At 32.7% G+C, this 22,167-nt stretch overlaps 3 protein-coding genes across 6 annotated transcripts; 2 read left to right on the forward strand and 1 right to left on the reverse strand.

Moving 5' to 3' along the window:
• Positions 1–77: 77 nt before the first annotated feature.
• LOC106119045 (protein yellow-like) lies at positions 78–4,116 on the forward strand. Of its 2 annotated transcripts, XM_013313882.1 has the most exons (4): positions 78–176; positions 2,313–2,464; positions 2,671–2,849; positions 3,086–4,116. In XM_013313882.1, exons 2-4 carry the CDS (start codon positions 2,313–2,315, stop codon positions 3,988–3,990), a joined length of 1,236 nt encoding a protein of 411 aa, XP_013169336.1. In that variant the 5' UTR covers positions 78–176; the 3' UTR covers positions 3,991–4,116.
• Positions 3,998–13,667, reverse strand: LOC106119044 (uncharacterized). 2 transcript variants are annotated; one of them, XM_013313881.1, is made up of 5 exons: positions 13,571–13,667; positions 5,900–6,046; positions 5,494–5,690; positions 5,158–5,316; positions 3,998–4,980 (listed from the first exon to the last, which is right to left on the reverse strand). In XM_013313881.1, exons 2-5 carry the CDS (start codon positions 6,035–6,037, stop codon positions 4,104–4,106), a joined length of 1,371 nt encoding a protein of 456 aa, XP_013169335.1. In that variant the 5' UTR covers positions 6,038–6,046; positions 13,571–13,667; the 3' UTR covers positions 3,998–4,103. The 2 variants fall into 2 exon arrangements, with proteins under 2 accessions (XP_013169335.1, XP_013169333.1); XM_013313879.1 differs by lacking the exon at positions 13,571–13,667 and adding an exon at positions 6,701–6,934.
• On the forward strand, positions 7,886–21,629 carry LOC106119046 (uncharacterized). Of its 2 annotated transcripts, NM_001312327.1 has the most exon segments (6): positions 7,953–8,093; positions 18,491–18,756; positions 19,275–19,351; positions 19,879–20,038; positions 20,434–20,451; positions 20,454–21,560. In NM_001312327.1, coding segments are annotated over 4 exon segments (442 nt in total). In that variant the 5' UTR covers positions 7,953–8,093; positions 18,491–18,569; the 3' UTR covers positions 20,454–21,560.
• Positions 21,630–22,167: the final 538 nt, after the last annotated feature.

Genomic DNA, 22,167 nt, shown 5'->3' on the forward strand with positions numbered 1-22,167 from the left:
CAACAAAATCCCATATTAGATATTGAAATATTTTAAGTATATTATAACTAGGTAAAATATTTAAAACCGGTTGCATAAATTCTGGTTCGCAAAGCACTTCGATGTAACATTACGAAGTGGAAACGGGCAGTGGGCAGACGTGACTTATTATTTCACACAAAACCATTCTGATTAAGGTAAATGTTTACTCATATGGATATTTTAATTAATTTTTCTTGTTAATATTTTCCTTGTATCATCCAATGTTCTTTTACTTTAAACAAAGAATACTGTCCGAAAATTATTGCAGCTAAATATTTTTTTTTAACTTTGTGTTTATAGTTTTAATATTTTTTTTTGTATTTAGAAAATTAAAGAATAAAACTTAATTAGAATATTTAATTATTTACTTATGGGATTTATATAATTTGATCTGTGCTGAATTTCTTTGCTTTATATTGAAGCTAAATAATAAATTAAATTAAATTAAAGGAATTAGTGACGTTCCTAAGCATGTCTTTTTAATTGAAGATAAATAAAAAAATCTATTTTCTACTAAGTAATAACATTAAATAGGAACCTTAACCTCAATATCATCAACAACCTGCCCTTATCCCTTAATATAACCTATATATAATAGAAACCTTAATTATAATTAACAAGATATTAAATTTTTTGTCTCATGGGTTCAAAAATTGTTGCCTTCCTTTGTAAAATTGTCCTGTTGCCTGACTAACATCCTTTAATACCGTGAAAAAACTTTCAGTCAAGAAAAGCACTTCCCTTTTAATTAAAAATTTATCAAAAATATAATATTCAGCACTTTTACTAATTTTATTCACTGACGCACAATAACAGTAGTTTTGAGTAAGTGTAGACAAGGACATTGCGTGCGTTAGCCAAAGGCGTTGATTCTAAGCTAATTAAATGTATCTAATAATACGATGTAGGAGGTTGTATTCGTATGTGCCCTTGTCTAAAAACTACCAAACCACTTGATGGTCAAAGTTATGTACCAATATGATGACTTTGAATTTGAAAAAATTTTTTTTTTCAAATTATTCTGCAATTTAGACGTAAGCTCTCAATATCAAAAAACTAAAAGTAGATACTTTTAGGTGATTTTTTAAGAAAAAAAAAAACAGAAAATTCACCATTTAATTTCACCTACAATTATTTAAACATCTTGCTGGATGTACTTTAACAAAATTGTAAGCTGTAATATATTTACTTAAAATATTTTGGGTTAGTTTAACTAGTGACAATTTTTTGAAAGAGGCAGTTATCGTTTTGAATATCAAGTTTGTAAAAACAAATCTTATATAACATTTGTTCTAAAAAAATGTCACAAAACTATCTCAAAATGTTGTATTGCGTAATAAACAATTTGAAAACAGGTGACATGTTGTGGTTTGACTTTTTGAATGTTGCCAAACTCGCTTGAAATTTGCTTTCGTAACATTTTGACATCTTTTAAAATTTTTCATGTTTCGTAACTATTTTTGAATAAATTGTAGACTAAAAATACCTAAAAACGCATACTTATCCACGTTTCATGGGATCTTGATTCGATGAACAAACACTCTTTCTATAACTGATATTACTACATAGTAATTTACATAAATTACCACGCTATAAAGCATTTTTCCAATTGAAATTATAATACAGAAAAAGATGGCAAGCCCTTTTATCGTTATTATATTTTAACTGACTATATAATTGTTTTAAACTTGACTGTATCCTTTACGAATATTTTTTTTTACATCTGTAACGAACAAAAGATTTTATCATCGAATAAACGTAAAACTCATAATTAATCCGCTCATAACACGAACAACGCCCTGTTCGCATGTAGTAATTGCTTGAATAATACCCCGATTCTTTTATAAAAATCTTTTTATCTGACAGTTATTTTTTTAATCGATTACAGGAAGCTAAAGTATTACATAAATTGAACATTAACGTGAAGTGGTTACCGGATTGATTCTTGTACAAGGCGCAGTATGAGTTATGACATGATGTTACCGTTAAGATTGTGTCGTAGATTTAACCACTCAGTAGACATATTTACCCAGTTTTTGAACAAAGCTATTCATAAAACTTCTCAAATGTTATCAAAGAAAACAAATAATTTAAGGAAACGTAGAATTTTACTAATGTTTCATCGTTTACAGGGCGGTCAACGTTGAATTCTAATAACTAATTTTGTATTTGAAACTATGTCCTTTTTATTTTTAATCATATGAAATGATTAAAAAAAGAGTTTGGAAGATGCTGTATTTGTATCATTATACTTAAAGCATAAGTATACGTAATATAATATTAATTTCCAGATGAGGTTACAGTGCCTCATATTATGCATCGGGTTTACGGCTGCGTATAGAGACCACACTCAGAATAAAGCTCTGAACACTCTGTACAGATGGAAACAAATCGATTTTGCATATCCCAGCGAACAGGACAAACAACAAGCGATCGCGAACGGGTAATTTTGTATTGAAGAATGCTTTCAGCTTCTCTTGTTTATATTCATTTGTCTTAATAATTTTAAGTTTGCCTTACTTAAGCATTTAGATACATTGGCAAGATAGTGTTCTTATTTCCTCTTAGAGTCAATTGGTGTAGTATTTATTGTGTAAGAATATTATTCGATTTTGCGATTAATATTAAGAAATTGTATCTATGTTATAGGCGGTTTAACCAGACCAACGTAATACCGCTTGGTATAGAAAGATGGCGAAACCGGATCTTTATCAGTACTCCTGCTTGGAAAAAAGGGGTACCGGTGACGTTGTCAACGTTACCCACATCAGCGGGGGAGGCGTCCCCGCCGCTCACACCATATCCCAGCTGGGAGTGGCATAATGCGGGTAAGAACACGAATTAATCCTTTATATATTTAACAAATACATACGGATGACCTTGACGGATACAGGCATTATTACACATTTATTCGTTTTATTTTTATTGGATTTTGTGATTATTAAAGGCTTTTCATAAAAAAGTTTAAAAACCTTATTTTGATATGTATAAATAATTTTCTTTATTGTTACTTTTATTTTTTTTGGGTTAACTTATATTCAAATTTAAAATTGTAACATTTCAGGTAACTGTACTGGATTTACTTCAGTATTCCGTATGAGCGTAGATCACTGCGGCGTGATGTGGGTGCTGGACTCAGGACAGGTGGAGGCCTTCGAGACACCACGTCAGCTCTGCCCTCCGACATTATACGCCATCGATTTAGACACAGACACTGTTATCGGCAAATATCCCATCCCACAAAAATTCGTACTACAAAACTCACTCATCACCAATCTCGTGGTAGATTCACGAGACGCTCAATGTAGAGACCTGCATGTTTACATCGCGGATGCCTGGCGTTTTGGTCTCATCGTGTTTAGAAATTCCGACGCAGCATTTTGGAGATTTAGTCACTATACATTTTACCCTGAACCTTTGCTATCGAATTACACTTTGCACGGTTTGAATTATCAGTGGAGTGACGGACTATTTGGCATGTCTTTAGGTAAGGTACATCTTGGAGACCGGCCTTTGTATTACCACGCTATGTCGAGCTCTTTAGAATTTGTTGTGAGTACATCTGTGTTGCGGGATCCCTCTCGTGTCGACAACGCGGTGGACGAGTTCAAACTTCTCGGTGATAGCCGAGGACCAGGCGGTCAGGTCTCAGCTGCAGCAATCGATAGAAATGGAGTTATGTTCTTCAACTTAATATCTCAAGACAGTATCGGATGTTGGAATACGTACACTGCATTTGAAAGCAGAAATTGGGATATAGTAGCTACAAACTTTGACACATTAGTGTTCCCCAACGATTTACGGATTGACCATGAAGTACCTCAATTTGCATGGATTATATCAAACCGACTGCCAATGTATCAATTTAATCTGATAGATCCGAATGAATACAATTATCGTGTTATTTATTTCGATCCTGTCGAAGCTGTTGAAAATACTGTTTGTCAGCCTCAATTGTATAGCTTTTAAAATATTTAACATAATACAACCTATATAAAAAAAACATTTTGCAGTTTGAATTCGCATGTTAATATAGTATCATTTACACTCTGAAAAATGTTTACTTTGTATTAAAATTATATTTATTGATTCTGATGACTCGATTGACTTGGATTTCGATCGACTCTTTTATTTCCGACATTCAAATTATTTTCTTCCTTTGAAATAGAATTATGTGATAATTGTTTTTCTTTTTCTGCAACAACATATTCAAAACTTTCTTCTGGTTCAACTTTCATAGCAATACTAATGTTTGATTTGCTAGTTTGCATTTCAGCTTCATTCTGAGAACTGTTTGCATTATCTTTTAAAACTTTCGTTGCTGCCGATGAAACGTAACTCAATTCATACTGATCTTTATTTTCTCTCTTACTCATTTCCATAAAACGACTACTTTGTAAAGAATCAAAAGACATCACGTCTCTACTCCCGACTGCTTTGTTTTCAGTTTTATCCATCAATTCGTTTAGTTCAGGCTTCGAGTGTTGTATAATATCGGAAGTCTTCTTCATAAATATTTGGGGATAATTTGTTAAATATGACGCCACTTTTCCTTTGCTGCTCCCTACTAAATGAGACGGTTCAGTATGTTCGGCAGAACTATGAAGCGGAGGTGTATTATTTTCTAACATCGCAGGAAAACTGTCAAGGTATTTCGACGAAGTTGTTCCGTCATTTTTTAAATAATAAGCAATTCGCAAAGACATTGTAATGAATTGTTCTAATATGCGATCTGTGTCTCTTGGAATCACCAGTTCACTACCCAAATAGTCTTCGTATCCGGCAAGATCTGAAACTGTCCTGTTAGAAGAGACCGATAAAGGACGCATTGTATTACATACGTACGATGGCTCCGCTATAGCTTCAATGGTTTTAAGAGGAGCTGTAGCTTGAGGAATTTCTTCAAATGTAAGACGTGTTGGAGAATGAGGTTTGATTATTTGAGGTCTTTCTTCATATCTATAAATAATAACCATGAATAAACATTATGAGAGAATATAAAAAATTATCAGAAACCGGCCTTCAAGAATATTCAAACTAATACGAATATGTAGAATATTATATTAATCTTTTATTTTTAGTTATGAAATGATTCTTAAGTTATTTTTATTTTCTATATGTAATTTATTGACTTACAGTCCAGCTATTATTTTTCGGCGTAATTGGTCTTCGCCAAACAATGACTTAGTGCGTCGTCTCCGTACAGCTAACTCTAGACCCAGGTCTCTGTCGACAGAGGGCACGACTGCTGGAAACGTTTTGAATGCCACCGTCATCTTTAGTGCGTGGTAGTAACTGTAATATTAAAGAAGTTATCTTCCACTTTCTCTAAGTCACTCTTCTACCGTAATGGAGTAATGTAGAACTATTGAAGAAAACCAACATTTAAAAATCGAAAAGCGACAACACCTATTATTAACGTACCGCACCGATGTAACTACAACTTCAAACACATGTCAATAGGAACCATACCTCAAAACAAGGATCCACATGTAAAAAGCGGGGGCGATGGTTATGATCTTGATAATAAGGAATCTAACGCAAGCCGGGCGGCCGGGGCCTAGCAGCACGCACGTGCCCAACCCGAGCGCCAGACACGTCAACTCGCACAACAGCTTCCTTACCGCAGCCAGCAACAGCCATGGTAGCACCAATGTTGGACGTTCCTCCTTAATGTTTAAGTATGTAAAATTGTATGGTTCCCAGAATCCGATATGGAAGAACAAATAGAAACATTGGTTTCGACAAAAACTTTTTGAAAGTTTTGTAAGAACGCCTGTTTAAATTGATCAAGCAATATAACGTAAAATAATAAGTTTGCGTTAACAGGAATGAAAGGATTTTTTTAAAGGCTAAGGCTAGCAGTATAACGACTTACCAAAAAGACAGGATACATCAGCACTATGTAGACTGCGAGGTAGACGTAGAGCGTGAAGCATTGAACCAGCATCACACCGGACACCATGGTACGCAGCACACGCTGCACAGACGTCGACAGCTGTGGTGGCATCTTCATTTGCCATACCTGAGTACACAACGGAATTAGTTTAGCATTTAACAATTCAATACAAACTTTATTAACGTTTTACTAAATTTGGTAGTTAGTAGTACAATTTGTTAAAGTAAATAAGAATCTAAAACTGGCTGTATGGAATAAATCAGAGTAAATTAAATTGAGAGTTTTTAAAACATTTATAACCACGATAGCATTTTACAATGGGTTATGCAACATCTTAAAACACAGTGTAGCAAATTGACACCTAAATCTACAAACGACGATTAAATTAGTGACGGCACTGAAAATCAAATTCAGGTTGCACGGTTATTATACATAGGGTGAACGGCCGGTACTGCACCATCGTCATCGCAGCGTCTTAAACCGAGATATTAATGAATAAATAAAGTTATAGCTTTTCTTAACTGTAATATAGACAATATTTAAATCATGTTTTTTAAAACAACAGTATTAATATTTTTAGGCACCGTGAAATTTGATATTTCTTCTAAATGTGTGTTGGTAAGATGGAAAACTTAATTTACAACAAAGCCAAACAGAATTCTAAGAACGTATTAATTTTACGTATTACAAACAATAACACTCTGTTGTAAACAAGCCTGCATTGTAGTAAACTTATTCAGAGCGTCGGAGTTACGGATGGTTAATATTTCGTCGATGCACCTGTATTAGATTTGAATTCACTTTGAACAGCGTTGCGTCGAAGATTGTTCGCACGAGCCCCATCAAAGTCCACAAGCAGACTTCCGCTTGCAAGTTCATGCCAACATACGACAAGATGTTCAACATGTTTGCATGTTGTTAATACACAGCTTGTTCAACATAACATTATTTTAATTTATATACATTTTAAATGCGCCTTTAATTTTTTTATATGTATTTGTCTGTTCTTTTTCATATTTTTATATTTTAACGGAATAATTATACTTTGAAAGTGACATTTTAATTTTGACAATTGTATGTCATAGATACTTTATTTTATACACACAGAATAGACAAAAAACAGTCATAAAAGTAATAAAATTAGTTTTTTTGAATGCATCTTTTTCAAATTATTTCTTAATAAAAAAAACTTAATTTTAGATGTGACCATATTTAACATTTATATTATAGTTTGTGATATAAACTTATAGCTGGTTTCAGTTTCAATTCAAAATTCCACCCTGTACTAAAAGAAAATTAAGTATCTAGCTTGCTTCGTTCATTATTTGGTAATGAACAGCCCAAGATAAGCTAGCATATTGGTCTCAAAAACCCACGGTTAGTGGTGCGTGCTATTATTCATGGAAAATTACGATATTTTGTTATTAAACGTGTGAAGGGAAAATATATTGCTAATAAATAAAATCCCAGTTGTAACCACGTACGCATTGTCTGTCATCTCACCTCAAAGATTGTGGGCCTTATAGACTAAATTCTATATCAATCATATCATATCAAAATAAGTCCCTTCAATGAAGTTTCCTGTTACTTTTAATATTAAATCGGGCAAAATTAAAAATTGTGAAAACGCTATAGTTATCAACAGACGCAAACGAAACTTTTAATTGATTGTAAAATTAAAAAACGCGTTATCTAGACATACATATTATACATATAAAATACAATACTAATGGAAATATCTATTATTCGGTAATTCATCCAATAGCCTTATTAAATTAAAATTCGATAGGAATATAAGAACGGAATAAACACCAAAAATTTGAAAAAACAGTTTCTTAGTTTGGTTTATAAAATTGATAAAAATAAATAAAAAGACAATTGATATTTTGACTAGAGATTTATAAAAAAAGTACTTTGGTGCGTAACAAGCCGTGCAAATAAATGGCATCCTATACGATAGGACGCGACGTGCGATCATCAGACCACATCAGACTGACGTTTGCTGTCGAAAGAGTGTGTCGTGTGGCTGACCGCGCTCCCCAACTCAGTTTCCCGCGTCTTGTTTTATTCTCATACAACGCGCTATTTATTTCTTTAAAAATAACTCACACCGTGCTAATTTGTGTTCCAAATTGTGCATAGACTATACAGTGTTTTATACGGAAATACTGAGGTAAATATCAAATTGTTTATTGAAAAAAAACTACGAACATACTTAATTTTGCTACGTTTGTAATGTTTAGATTATCTGTGCGATAGACCTTGGAGCTGTTTCTGTATAATGTAGGTTGCGTCCTTACCTTGGACAGCGTGACCGCATGAGACGCGGGTTATTTTTGTTAATTTTGTAAACGCATCTCGTCATATCCCAGTATACTGATAAAATACATATTCACATGAGAAATAAACATTAAAAAACGTTAGGCGCCACAGTGAGACGTAGAAATAGAATTGACATGTTCTCAGCTATTTATAAAATACTGCTCTTTTAGAATGTGCAATGGTTGTTTTACTATTTTGCACATATGTAAATAGTAATCATTTTTATTGTAAGCAGCTTACACAGTATTAGCTCTAGATATTAAGAATTCGAAGTTTAGATAGCCTATGCATTCTACGCCATATCTTAAAGCCAAATACATATTAGTGATCGGCGTTATGTCCTTGAATGAGATTGAAAAACGCGTTTCCTATTGTTTTATACTGTCTTATTATAATAAAAGACCGTGTGTAGTAACTGTGTTTCTCACTGAAACTATAACACGGTACATTTTAACGTCATTTAAGTGTAATAAAATTTTAATCTATTTGTCGATATGAATTAGATTTGTGTCATTAAAACACTAAATAGTTAGTTGCTATCTAAATCTCAGTCTATCAACCAAAGTAAAATGAGATTCGAATCCCCGAGAATACAGTTCGTGAAATATCCTCATCTCTCTACACAATAAACAAACAAAACCTACATAAATACATACAGAAAGAAATTAGCTTAATTCCTCCGCAAAATAAGTGAAGCTAATATGTCACCACTAGTAAAGCATAAATAGAAATAGTAGATAATATTTATAACATTTAGTTTAAGCTTGATCATCTATAGGCGATATAATCAATGTGGGAGAGCCCACGCATCTAACTGTAAACGATTAGCCAATTAAAACATTCTTTGTTTCTTCTTTTTGTTTTTCGTGTGTTGTAACGATCTGACAATATAACGACACTTTCGAAATTTATACCTCGGCTGTTTTTTAGGTTAGGAAATTGTTTAATTTCGACGAGACACGTTTTAACAAAGCTTGCGGTATTCCATGTCGAGATTAGTGACAAACTCATTATAGACAGTTAGGAAGACTATTACGCTCGCACAAAATAAGGACAGCAATCAAAAATAAATTATATTATGTTACTTACAAATATAACTGAAATCGAAAAAAAACTGAAAAGATGCGTATCAAATTAATCTGAGTAAGTCTGAATTGCAAAGTTGTAACGATATCTATACTATAATTAAGTCCGCTAGATGTTTTCTGAAGTATTTTTTTTTACTTTATTGAAGTGCGTCGCTGAATTCATATCTAATATGATTATCTACTGGTCGGTATTTTTTTGTTAAAAGGAGAGTCCAGATTTTTTTAAGAAGCGTGGTAATGCTACCGAGTCGCGTCATTATAATTAACAGCGTTTCAATTCGCACGCATGTCTTTCGGCATCGCTTCTTTGTTGGCTACTCGCCTTAACATAAGTGAAAATATATTGGTGACATTTTAAAGAAGTTAAAAGTAAAGTTAACTAATGAGAATATACAGATGAATTAACAAGGAAGTTGTTATACGTGCATTACAAATAATTGCATGCTCGCTGTCGCCCGCGACTTCGTCGGCGCGGAATTAGAAAAAAACTTAATTCGTAGCCTATGTGTTTTCTGAGACTATGTTCTACATCCATGCCAAATTTCAGCGGGATCCATTCAGTCGTTCTGAAGATACCTTCAAACCACCATCCATCTAAACATTCGCATTTATAATATTAGTAAGAAGTGATATTAGTAAGATTAAACATTCTTCTAAATTTATATCTATCTTGTTTATTGTGATTTAAAATAAACGCAAAGCAATTTTGTTTTACTTTTTTTTAAATGCTTTAAAAAACGAACTTCATAACTTTAGCATTAGGAATTATATTTATCATATACAAAAAAGTGAAATTGAATGATGACTATGTCCGTTTTATATTCGTTGAGTTATGATTATATAAAATTTAAATCGCTTGTGTCACTAGATAACATTACAGATAAATATTTGCATTAATTAGAGTAGACTTTCACTCTATGATTTATAACAACAGTCGCCATTTTAGGATTACCGGTCCAAACTTCACCTACGACTGTATTTAAATTTGACATACTTTTTATTTTATACATCCGAATAAAAGAAAAAGTTCCAAAAGATCCGTACATATACCGATAATTGGTATTAAATAATGTATTGCCAAAATAATGGGTGAAAACAAAACTTTCTAATATCTTTTAACTAGTATTTATAATGACTTTAGTAAACACATTGAAAACAAACACACACACACACAATCAAACATTAAAGCTAGATCGCAATGTTATCATGAACTGAAGAAGTAACATAAAATTTTATTGCATGTATTATAATATTTTATATTAAAGAATAAAAACTATTCAAATAAATTATTAAGATTATTTATCGTAGCAATATATTGCAAAAGATTGGTCTGACCTCTCACAATTCTTGGCGACATTTCCTTAATGCTGATAAGATGCAACTTTTGCACGGAAACTACTAATTTTAGTAGAAATTATAATTTAAAAAAGAATAATGTGTTTTAATATTCAAACGTAAATTAAAATTGTTTTATAAACTATGTAAAGTCATACACGTTGCGATACATAGGTTATGTTGTGAACATCAAGTATTATTGTAGAGGTAAATATTAAGACTACTAACCCTTAAGTGTTGTGATGAATATTTAATTGAAACAGATAACGTACTCCTGATCACCTTATCACTAAACTCGTAAACATATTTATTTTACTTTAACTTTGCAAATAATAAAGGAAACATGATGTAGACGTAAGTTTAAAAATGGAACTTTTTTTTTTAAAAGAAAAGCAACAGCATTTGCTCGACGATACCGGTGTAGGTCGTATAACAGTGCTGGCCAGTGGTCCTTTTTGTTGATCTTGAGATACGTGAGAACACGACCACGTCAACTTCGCCATGTACGGCATGACAAGGTGCGGTGCTCAAGTGATAATGGGACGCATAGACGGCATAGACCACCGTACGATTTCCCGAACTTTCTACATACCCACACAAGTAGTGTAAAAGAAATTCATCCGTTTTACATCGTTGTAACTATTTAAGGATGTTCTCATTCATGTTTTGGTCTGCTAATGTGAAGATATAACATAGAAACTAGGTTAACGAAGACTAACTTTGTTTCGGTTTGTTCGTTAATTAACTATGTTTAAAAGTGTTTTAGCACTTTTAGTTGTTCTGTTTCATACTCTATTTTACTCACTGGACATTGGCATTCACACTAACATAGGTCAAAGACATTAGACATTGCTAGAATTTGATAATTTAAATGTAACTCTAATGCATCTAACTAAAACGACTAGCACCCTTCTTTTGGCTCTTGTTTGTTGATAGCTTTGGATCACTTAAGATCACGCAAACCATTCGACTCCTTTATCCATACAAAAGTATTCCGCCTTCAATTAAATATAATTTCGCAAGTATTAAATGTTGTTAATCCTCCATCATGCGTGTAACAATATAATATGAGTCATTTGTAAGTTCATTGAAGGCTAAGCCCACATTTCGCGGTCCAACATTGCGCTGGTACCCGTTGCAACAATGACTCATATCTCTTCGTTATTGGATTACACGCCGAATACACAAGCGTTGTTGATGTCATCAATAATTAAAGTGTCTTTCTCGTCATACTCTAATGGAGTCAAAATAATCAAGTTTAACATTAAAAATGGATGAATACTAATACTTGAACGATTCTATTTATTGATTGTTATTCTAATAATCTTATATATAAAATTCTCGTGTCACAATTTTTGTTCCCATACTTCTCCGAAACGGCTTGACCGATTGAGTAGGTCTGAGAATCGGCTACTATCTATAATACTTTATAATCCCGCGCAGACAAAGTCGCGGGCAACAGCTAGTTAAATATAAAATTTTATAGAATAGATCTTAATATCTTTATTACTAACATTATAAATGCGAATGTTTAGATGGGTGGATGGATGTTTGTTAGACTGTATCTCCGGAACGGATCTTGCTGAAATTTTGGCATAGATGTATAACATAATCCGGAAGAAGTCTTACTAAGAAGGCTACTTATTAAGTTTTTTTTTAAATCCGTGCGGACGGAGTCGAATGCGACAGCTAGTAATTTATTACTTTAACTTGTAGGTAAGACTTATCTTTACCACATTAGTTGGCGGAAGTCCGCTTTAAGATTATATCTGGAATGCAATTTCACCTTTATTGGCGATGCGATCGCCAATGAATGTTTTTAATTGGAATTTAAAGTGCTACGCTCGCCGGTAAAGGAATTCTTCGTATTACTGCCGTGTGTGTTCTTTATATCAAAGTTATGAGACTATGCCTTATCAAAGTGTACAATTGTCTTAATAATATTACTATTGGTGTCATCAACAATGGCATACATACATGGCTTACATTTTGCAGTAAAATACGTCGATGAAACAAAACTTTGTTTACTCCAGTAAATTGTGTTATTATTTTCAGTTTTTCTGATGTATAAATTGATTATCAGTAATTTTATATAGGAAGTAATCTTACTAATATTATAAATGCGAATGTTTGTATGGATGGATGTTAATTTGACGGTAACATCCGTATCACAAAGCTATAGAACATAGTCTGGAAGAACACATAACCTACTTATTAAATATTTTTCTTTTACTACCGCGCGCGCGGCGTCGCGGGAGAAAGATAGTTTAACTATAATTACTTCAGTTAAATGAATGAGAAAGATAAAAAAGTTTAAATGACGCATTGTCAAAACTTTTGATAGTATAATTTTGTCTCTTTTAATAATCTGTCGATCTTATCAACAGTTAGTACAGGATCTGCTCGGCTATAAACTTGCTCGCCTTACAGACTGTTGATATCACTCGAATGACTATAAATGGAGACGCGAGTCGCAAACGTAATACCGTGCGGTAAATTTTCAATGTCACTGCCATGTTTCTGCTTACGCCTTCGAGGTTATGTACGATTAAGTCATACCTTGGTCATACTTGTCCTCACTATAAATATTAATGTATCACAAGTTTCGTAGAAATAAAATACATTCCTTTGTTTAAACGCTTAAAGCGAATTAAATAGTTAAAGTTGATACACACGTATATTTTACTATTATAATATAAAATGCATGACGTATCATTTACAGTAAGTAACCATTTTTTAATAATTAAATACTGAATAAATAATATTATCGTACATTGAACGTGAAAAGTGTTAGTGTATTTTCTATTTTCCGCACAAAATGCAAAAATACGATACTATATTATAAATGTTCATTGCACATTTTGCAATGTTTTATTCGTAATAAAAATGACGAAAAGCGACTTACGTTAAATTTATTGCAAATGGATGCGAAGTGTAAACATGACTAAGCACTTATGCTTAAGTGACCTTCCTGTCTCCTTTCTTTCACATAAAACATTTTACAGTCACGATACACATTCGAAGACAAGGCCTAATGGACAAGCAGGTCCTTTCACACACGGGCGGGTATAATTTGAACGTATTTCACGATTATCCACTATCTTCTATGTGCCAGGACTAAAACGAATTCAAATCTCTACTATTTATTAGAAATCTTGCAAACGTTTGTTTGTTATTTTAAAACAAACAAAAGATATCGCGGAATGTTATTTAAAATTCAAACATTGTCTTTTGAGAGAGCCCGGCTGGTTGATGACGTCACAAGACGGTAACAATGACCTTTGTTGCCAGTACGAAAATAAAATGAATCTACAGATTATACAGATTATGATACGTGTTCAATTGTTTTCCTTATTGTAACATATTGTCATTTCTCTCATACACATTGAAAAAAACAAAGACAATAATATGCGTTAATGCACTAGTTTCACAGTAGTCTAAAACCACAGTAACGTGGTGACTCAAATGTTGAACTTGAGAAATGACATTGTGTTCTACCTGTTACTTATTGCATAACTCTATATAAAAACTTGTTTTATTACCAAAAATAACATACAATAAGCATTATGTAATCGTAAAAAAATGCATAGTATCTACATAAAATAAAAATAAGTACGTAATTTACTTAATTTTCTCTAAATTGTAACGGAATCTAGATTCGAGAAAATAATCTTTTAAATGTTACACTAATAGCAATATTTTACAATGTTTCTTTATAATTGAAGTTTCACTGCAGTTAATCTTGTGCATGTCGTCCGTTGCGTTTTCTTTAATTAATTAAAATAATTAAATGACTACAATTGGGTCGTTTTAATAATTAAGACTAGGGCTAAAATGTGACTAAGTAAAAAAAAAAGTTATATAAGGTATGTTTTTTTTTAAGATTTCTGTAACTCAAACGTTTATTGCTTTAGAATTTATCTGGAAAAATAAATCAATAGAATCTTTTGACATTAAAATATAGTTGTAACTTTACATATCTTTGTATGTAACGAATAGATGCATCGTAATTCAATATCTGTGGGATACTTGATTGATTCAATGACGTCGAATGAACCACTAAACATCTGACGATCTGGGAACGTAGCTAAAGGAATGCGCCTGTCAATGCACATCTGCTGCGAATAGAAACCACGCATGTGAACTAATTCAATTCATGTTATAGAAAAATTCATATTGATATATTAATTATTACTAATATTATAAATGGGAATGTTTAGATGGATGGATGTTTGTTTGAAGGTATCTCACCAACGGCTCAACGGATCTCGCAAAAATTTGACATAGATATAGAACATTGTCTGGAAGAACACATAAGCTACTAATTAAGTTTTTGTAATTCCGCGTGGACGGATTCGCGGGCGACAGCTAGTTAATTAAAAATGTAATTAGTGACAAAACTCGACTACACACAACGCATTTGCGAAAACTCTATCATAGAATATAGAAAAAACAAAAGTACATAGAATCTACATTGTATCTACAAACCTGCATTTTATTTAAATATGTTAGAAATTCATCCATCAAAATGGAAAGGTTTATTTTGTTCATTCCAAGCAGATTGTTATGTGCAAATACTGTGTTGTGCGATGCATACAAAACTGCCTTTTTAGATTTCAAGACTCTACTACGGCTTAAGTTTGTCAATTTTACAATTGTTTACATAACATATATAAAGTAAATTCTTGTTATTTTCTACCTAGGTTGATAAACCTTATTATAGCATTGATTGTTCCGGAATTATATCCTTAATTTTTTTTTCATACAATGAAGCAGTTAATTTGAAAGTCATACAGAAAAAGTATGTTGATTTTCCTTTTGTATACATTATATGTTCCATTAATGGAACTAAAACCCTAGTTCACAAATGGGTTGGGTTCAATTATAAAACACAAGCGATTGTAATTCTCTATACACGGGCGTTTGTTACGCAATATTATAACAAAGGTGTAGCTTGACTCAAATGGAACGACCAAGTTACAACGTAATACAACATCGAGTTTAATTACATCAAGTCATTGATATGCAAGCTACGTGAGTGTTGATTGTACCTCTGATGAATAAATTTGGTGCTGACTGTACATCTGCATGTGTTGACAATGTTGACAACATTCCAGAACAACTTACTATGAGCATGATAAGAAGTTAACCTACTACCCTTTTGATTTACATTTATATGTATACAACGAGTATTTTCTCGATCTTGTAGTCACACTAATAGTACGATTGGTTTATTTTATTTCTCTTCCTATATTACATCACCACATACATATTTATTGTCTCTACTAGCGGTCGCCTACGACTCCGTCCGCGCGAAATTAAAAGAAATATATTAGTATTACGTGTTCTTCCAGATTATGTTCTGTATGTATGCCTAATGTCATCGATATCCGTTCAACCGTTTTGGAGATACCTTCAAACAAACATCCAACCATCCATCTGAACATTTGCATTTATAATACATATTAGTAAGAAAATAAGATATTAGTAAGATTATCATCTTCTCTATTATCATCACTTCCCTGGTGTCCCCACCTTGTATATACAATTCTGGTGGCCAAGCTTTGGTTTGGAATAATTTTTCATTTGACACAAATGTCTAAGAACAAAAATCGAACAGAGATCTTGCACTATACCCTTTATTTTAATTACGCGTTGTTAAATGTATATTTCGTTTACTAATTTTTGTTCCGCTTAAGTGCAAACGCACCTTTATTTAATCTCGATACTTATTAGCGTGTTTATCAAGCAGAAATAATAATGTGACCACATTTTATCGTATCATTTTCCTTCCAGAAAATATTGTTTGGTGAACTTTATATGGCATATTGTGTTACATTCAGCCCGACCGGATAATGGCTTATAGTGGTAAGGTGTGGCTTTCACTAACCGAGGTTGTACTTAAATTAATAGCTGTAGAAGGGGGAACATTTAGATCAGGGTTCAAAGTAAATAGGTCAATGTCATAGTAGCGATGGACGAAGGTTAGTTAATTTGGCACTGGTTACTAGCCCTTTTTGCATCGAAATTATTTTATTTTATTTCAATGTCGATGTTTAATATCAATTTACGTAGCACAATTTAAAAAAACATACAATATTCATGGTACTTAGTAGATTAATACTGGTACTTACACTTGGATTCGACACTATATTTATTGGAGCGGCACCCGGACGCTATTAAGGACCGTATAAACAACAAACATTTCACAATCGTCTTACGTTATTATGATTGAGCGACCGTATCGGTTATAGATCCAGAATTAGACGTATTAGCCAATACGGGTCGATTGCGGATCGAGGCGTGACGTCATTGCGACCTCCAGCGTTCGGGATTTAAGATGAATCATTCGCAAGAAATATTTCTGCTCGGAAAAAAATTACAAACATATGCTCGAAGTAACAAACGTTACTCAATATCAGTGATATTTCAAGAGCTATTTGAATTTACAGATTTTGTAGACGAATGAATACATTCACTAAACTATTTAGATATCATATCCATATGAAAGAGGTAAGATGGGAACATTTGGACAAAACTTTGTAGACAGTCTCAGAAATATAGAATATATAGAGGTATCCATAACATGGTTCTCTTTGTTGTCTCGTCATCTCTATATTTAGTATTATCAGTGATCATAATGTTTTCTCCTTATTCGTTTCATGCACAAACAATTCACTACCATATGTGCTTTGAAGTCGACCATGTTTGTTCTCTGAATTATTGCGCTCCTTGTTATTCTCTTGTTTAAGTCAACATCACCTTTTTGTATCTGTCATAATTAGTACAAAGAGATAAGTAACAATAGCAGACAAATATAATACATTTTAAAATAATACACCTCTGTATGAATACTTAAATTGTGTAGTTCCTATAATTTTACCCAAATATAGAACATCAATAGCAATGCTAATTTTTGCTAAGACAGCTTCACTTGCCTTCCTTAAAAAACACTTCCTTGGTGATATATCTATCCAGAAACTTAGTTACTCGTAATAAAACCTTAGTGTGTCCTTTCGTCTTGACATTTCAACGTACATAATAAAATGATAGAAAAAAACATTCCATACATAACTACAATGATAAAACAGGTTTAACGAGAGAATAATCGCTTCCATCGCTAACTAGATAATGCGCGGGAGCCCCGCGTAAACTACGGAAGTGGTCCAATGTCAATTCACCCACGCACGCGCCGCACATCACACATTGCAGACCCACCATAAAATGTATAGTAAGAACTTCAAAGTAGATTCCAATAGAGTTACCGTGTTTGAGAGACAAATCCTCGTTTAAAAAATATTGGTCTCTGTTTTCTATGTCAATATGTTTCATACACAGATTTTTATCTCAGAAACCAACGGTTAGAAACTCGAATGACAATAAATGATCCTTTTATATCTTTCTTTTGTTTTAACATTAAGGTTGTTTTTAACCAACTAAAGGACTACAAAGTTGATTCGAATATATTTGCGTTACTGGAGTTGGAGTTGCTATCCGCGTTATAATAATAAAATCTATAAATTTGAATTAGTTATACGTGATTTGTATAACAGTTAAATAATAGATTCATTATACGATGTAGTTTCGTGTCGATTCAAAACCGAAAACCAGAATTCGCAAATCATCCTTTATCTACAAAACAGTTCATTCAACTTGACTAAGTATATGTTTATACGAACGTTTTGTCACTAAATTGAAAAAAAAAACCGCATCAGACCATTTAACATTTAAATCGCCTAGCAATACATGATCTTGTAGACGTTTACCTAGTGAAGACGTTAATAATTTATTCATCAAATTATTTATTCATTTGTTTTTGTTACAGAACGCCATGAAGCGGTAGAACCAAGGCAAAACCAGTCAGTTGCTTACAAACCACAGAATAGAAAAGTCAGATTATCAAAATGGGGAGACTTCAGAAATGCTGTTGCTGCGCCTCTACAAAGACGGGCACACTGATCACCGCAGTGTTGGGCATCATCCTGTCCATCATCACCATAGTCCTTGTGTGGGTGGTGAATAGACACGAAATATCCTTCAGAACCTTCATATTCGCTGAGGAGTTTGACAAGAAACTGGCAGCTTTAGACAGTAAGTTTATTTTCTTTGCTTCCTAAGGAAATGTATAAGTAAATATTGTAGTTAATTTCAAAATTGAGTCTCTCTTGAGTTTTAAATAAATATTACGACAGCGTAGATTACTGTGAAGTTTTTAAATAATCATGATATGTAAAATATTACTAAGTTGAATTGTGACGATGTTGTTGATTGAGTCTTTGACGTAGTACGTAATGGTAGTTCGTATTAGGATGATTACACATACCATTACTGTATAGTCGTTGATAATATTGCGGTTAGATCCAGTCATAATTCTCGTTAGAGACGCCACCAAATTAATGAATGAACTGTAGTTAGTCATCACCTTATCACGACAATTGAACGTTATGAAGGCTTTTAGATATCAATTCCTCTAGATCTCAATTTCTAGTTATAAAGTCGATCAACATCTGTTTTTAGTAGAACGCAGTACATAGAAGTTATGTAATACATATGTATACACTTTCCGTGATATAATCATTAATAATGTATCCTTTTCTTGTCCTTTTCAGTTCCGAGAATAATCCTGACAATTAACTTATGCTTCACAATTTTGATTTGTTTCCTGCTTATCGTCGCAGTACATAAGGTAAGAGTTTCTCATAGAGTATTATTACATAAAGTAGAGCAAAGGAAAGAATATATTTTGTTTTAGATCAGTTAGAAACATTATTATTATTTTATTTTATTCGGGCAAAAAGTACATGAAAATATTAAAACCTGATTTTTTATTATTACACGCTGTCATTAGACGTCTTTTTCGGTAAGCTTCTCCTGTCTTCTAAAATAGATATGTTTTCTTTTAGTTTGATGAATATAAAGTGAAGATCTAGTATTTCTTTTTAACTTAAATATATGCATTTGTAACCTCAGCTGGGTACAATAAAAAGGGAAGCCAACTAAGCCGCGCGACTTAGCAAAAAAAGGTTAATAAAATCTGCGACATTCCGCGTAACAGAAACATAGATCAGTGTGTTCGTACTTCCTTTTTTTGTGAGCACATTTGTCGAATAGCTACTAATAACTTAGGCTCGCCATCAGCTGGATCAAGAATTCCTCATTCTTTGCCAGTGAAGTCCTTGACCAGATCTTTAATTGTAATATTGTGATATTCAGCGACGGTCATGGCTTATGCTGCCATGGGTTGTTCTGGGTATTGTGCTGGCTATCGGGCTTCTAATCAGCGTGCTGCACACCGCCATCACCTACTACCTGGATGACCAGGACCACGTCATCCTCGCTACAGCTATACTCGTCGGCGGCCTACTCTACTTGTGTAAGTATAAGATCCAATTTAGGACCTAAATATTGTCAACAATAGGCTAAAACTCATCAATCGTACTTCTTAGCAAAATCATAAATGCTATAGTTTATATGGATGGATGTTTGTTATAAGATACAGCTGTATAGATTTCGCTGAAATTTGAAATTCTCAATACCAGAAAATATAGAGAATAAAAAGAGAGATGAACGTCTATAAGTAGGGATTGAAAATCTGTTTAAAAAACTTCGAATCGTAAGAATTTAGATTATAATGTATATACGAGTATATACGGTAAAATAAAACCGTAAAATTCTACTGACGTGACTAAGTGCTGCCTAACAGGATGTAGTAAACCCATGGTTATAGAATTATTATTTATTTAAAACGTTTATTTTGGAATGTTTCAGGTCTGTACCTATACTTATGGGCGGTTGTCTTCAGTCACTACCTGGACGTACGTGATGAGGAAGAACGAGGCAGATACACAAAGGCTCCCTACAAACGATAGGAACTCAACGAACTTGTCTAATTTGTACATTTTTAACTTGACTGCACAAAGCATCTAACCATGAGTTTCAACTCTTAGAACACGTCTAAAAATATATTACTGTCCCTTTCATTGTAACTAAAAGTAGAGAGACAATAATAAGATTTTGTAGATATGTTTCGGCAGTGAAACTCATGGATATAATTTATTTCTTAAACGACTGAATAAGCAAAGTAGCCCCGCTACAGAAAAGCTTTTTTTTTTCAATTAACAAATTGAAGTTACATAAAGAAATAAATATTGTAATATATTTTTGTTGTAGAATTTTTTACTTTTATCTCATTTACCAACGAAATGTACTGATAAGTAAAAATTACGTATATTTAAAGATGGTACAAAAGATCTGAATATTTTTTAAAAGATTAAAATGCGATCTCTTCAAACTCTATTATGCACAAAAACTCTTTACATGTGCCATTGCTTTTAGGGTATAAAGCACAAATTATGAGATAATATTAAATGTCTTATCATAGCAAAACCATACAATATACAAATAACATATTTTTTTAAAGTTTGTAAGTACAAATAATTTACATTATATTTAAAAGAATAAAAATATAATAGTTTTGTAGATGTTTATAATTACATACAAATTGTATTCAGCCATGTCTTTAAATTAAAAAAAAAATTAGCAACACATGTGTATTTAAATAAATGTGAATACATTTTAATTTAATTATTTAATGTAAGTTTATTAATTGCCAGTGTTTAATTTTTTATTAGAACATTAATGTGGGAACTAAGCATTTATTTTAAATTTGAAAAATATTATCGAAGATCGTGTATTTAAAAATATTAACAGTAAAATGTCATATACTAGAAATAAAATTAAGCCCAGCATATTTATGTTGTTATATACCTAAGTTATGTAACAAAGACAAGTTACCATGTGTAGTTTTTAACGACGATAATTGTTTTATGTTCTAAAATAATTCATTAACTTATTATTGTAACTTTATGTTGTCGTCTTTTATGAATAAATGTTTTTATTATACGTATCAAGCTACGTACGCAGATTTGCTTCCTTTCCTACCTATCCCAAATCCCGCCGTTTGAACTATTAATCGATATTTCCATTGTCACCATTTTAAGTATAGAATTTGAAGTGAAAAAGACATCTCTACCTACTCCTTAGGAATACAGGTGTGAGAGCATATTTTACTTTTTAATACACAGGCTTTAAGTATAAAAACTTGAAGGAAAAGAGGGAAAAACATTATCTTACTAATGTTATAAATGCGAATGTTTGGATGGATGAGTGGATGTTTGTTAGAAGGTATCTCTAGAAAGGCTGTATGGATGGCGCTGAAATTTGGCATAGATGTTAAAGATAGTCTGATAGAACACATTTAACAGTGGTAGAGCCCGCTTTAACATCTTCGCACGAATTGGTCCGGCTCGCCCGGTGAAATAACACGACCACACAGAAGACAGGCGTGAAGTGGAAACAATTCCGCGTTTCGTCTGATGAGTGTGCGTTCCGGAGGCCAAATTTAGTCCTCTTTCCCTTCCCATGCTTTTCTTTATAAGGAAAGGATGGGAAGTGGAAGTGGACTTTACGGATGAGAGGATGCATGGAAAGGGAAGATATTTT

This window comes from Papilio xuthus, unplaced genomic scaffold (genome assembly GCF_000836235.2).
Source record: "Papilio xuthus unplaced genomic scaffold, Pxut_1.1 DF827542.1, whole genome shotgun sequence".
NCBI lineage: Eukaryota > Metazoa > Arthropoda > Insecta > Lepidoptera > Papilionidae > Papilio > Papilio xuthus.

What these genes read in the sequence shown, in the direction of transcription:
- LOC106119045 (XM_013313882.1), top strand. Translation starts at nt 2,313, where the DNA reads ATGAGGTTACAGTGCCTCATATTATGCATCGGGTTTACGGCTGCGTAT. An exon ending in CAACAAGCGATCGCGAACGG is followed by an intron (nt 2,465 to 2,670) that starts GTAATTTTGTAT and finishes TCTATGTTATAG; the next exon opens with GCGGTTTAACCAGACCAACG. An exon ending in CTGGGAGTGGCATAATGCGG is followed by an intron (nt 2,850 to 3,085) that starts GTAAGAACACGA and finishes GTAACATTTCAG; the next exon opens with GTAACTGTACTGGATTTACT.
- LOC106119044 (XM_013313879.1), bottom strand. Translation starts at nt 6,826, where the DNA reads ATGTTGAACATCTTGTCGTATGTTGGCATGAACTTGCAAGCGGAAGTC. An exon ending in ATGTGGATCCTTGTTTTGAG is followed by an intron (nt 5,317 to 5,493) that starts GTATGGTTCCTA and finishes TTAATATTACAG; the next exon opens with TTACTACCACGCACTAAAGA. An exon ending in CGAAAAATAATAGCTGGACT is followed by an intron (nt 4,981 to 5,157) that starts GTAAGTCAATAA and finishes TATTATTTATAG; the next exon opens with ATATGAAGAAAGACCTCAAA.
- LOC106119046 (XM_013313883.1), top strand. Translation starts at nt 18,570, where the DNA reads ATGGGGAGACTTCAGAAATGCTGTTGCTGCGCCTCTACAAAGACGGGC. An exon ending in GAAACTGGCAGCTTTAGACA is followed by an intron (nt 18,757 to 19,274) that starts GTAAGTTTATTT and finishes TGTCCTTTTCAG; the next exon opens with TTCCGAGAATAATCCTGACA. An exon ending in TTATCGTCGCAGTACATAAG is followed by an intron (nt 19,352 to 19,878) that starts GTAAGAGTTTCT and finishes TGTGATATTCAG; the next exon opens with CGACGGTCATGGCTTATGCT.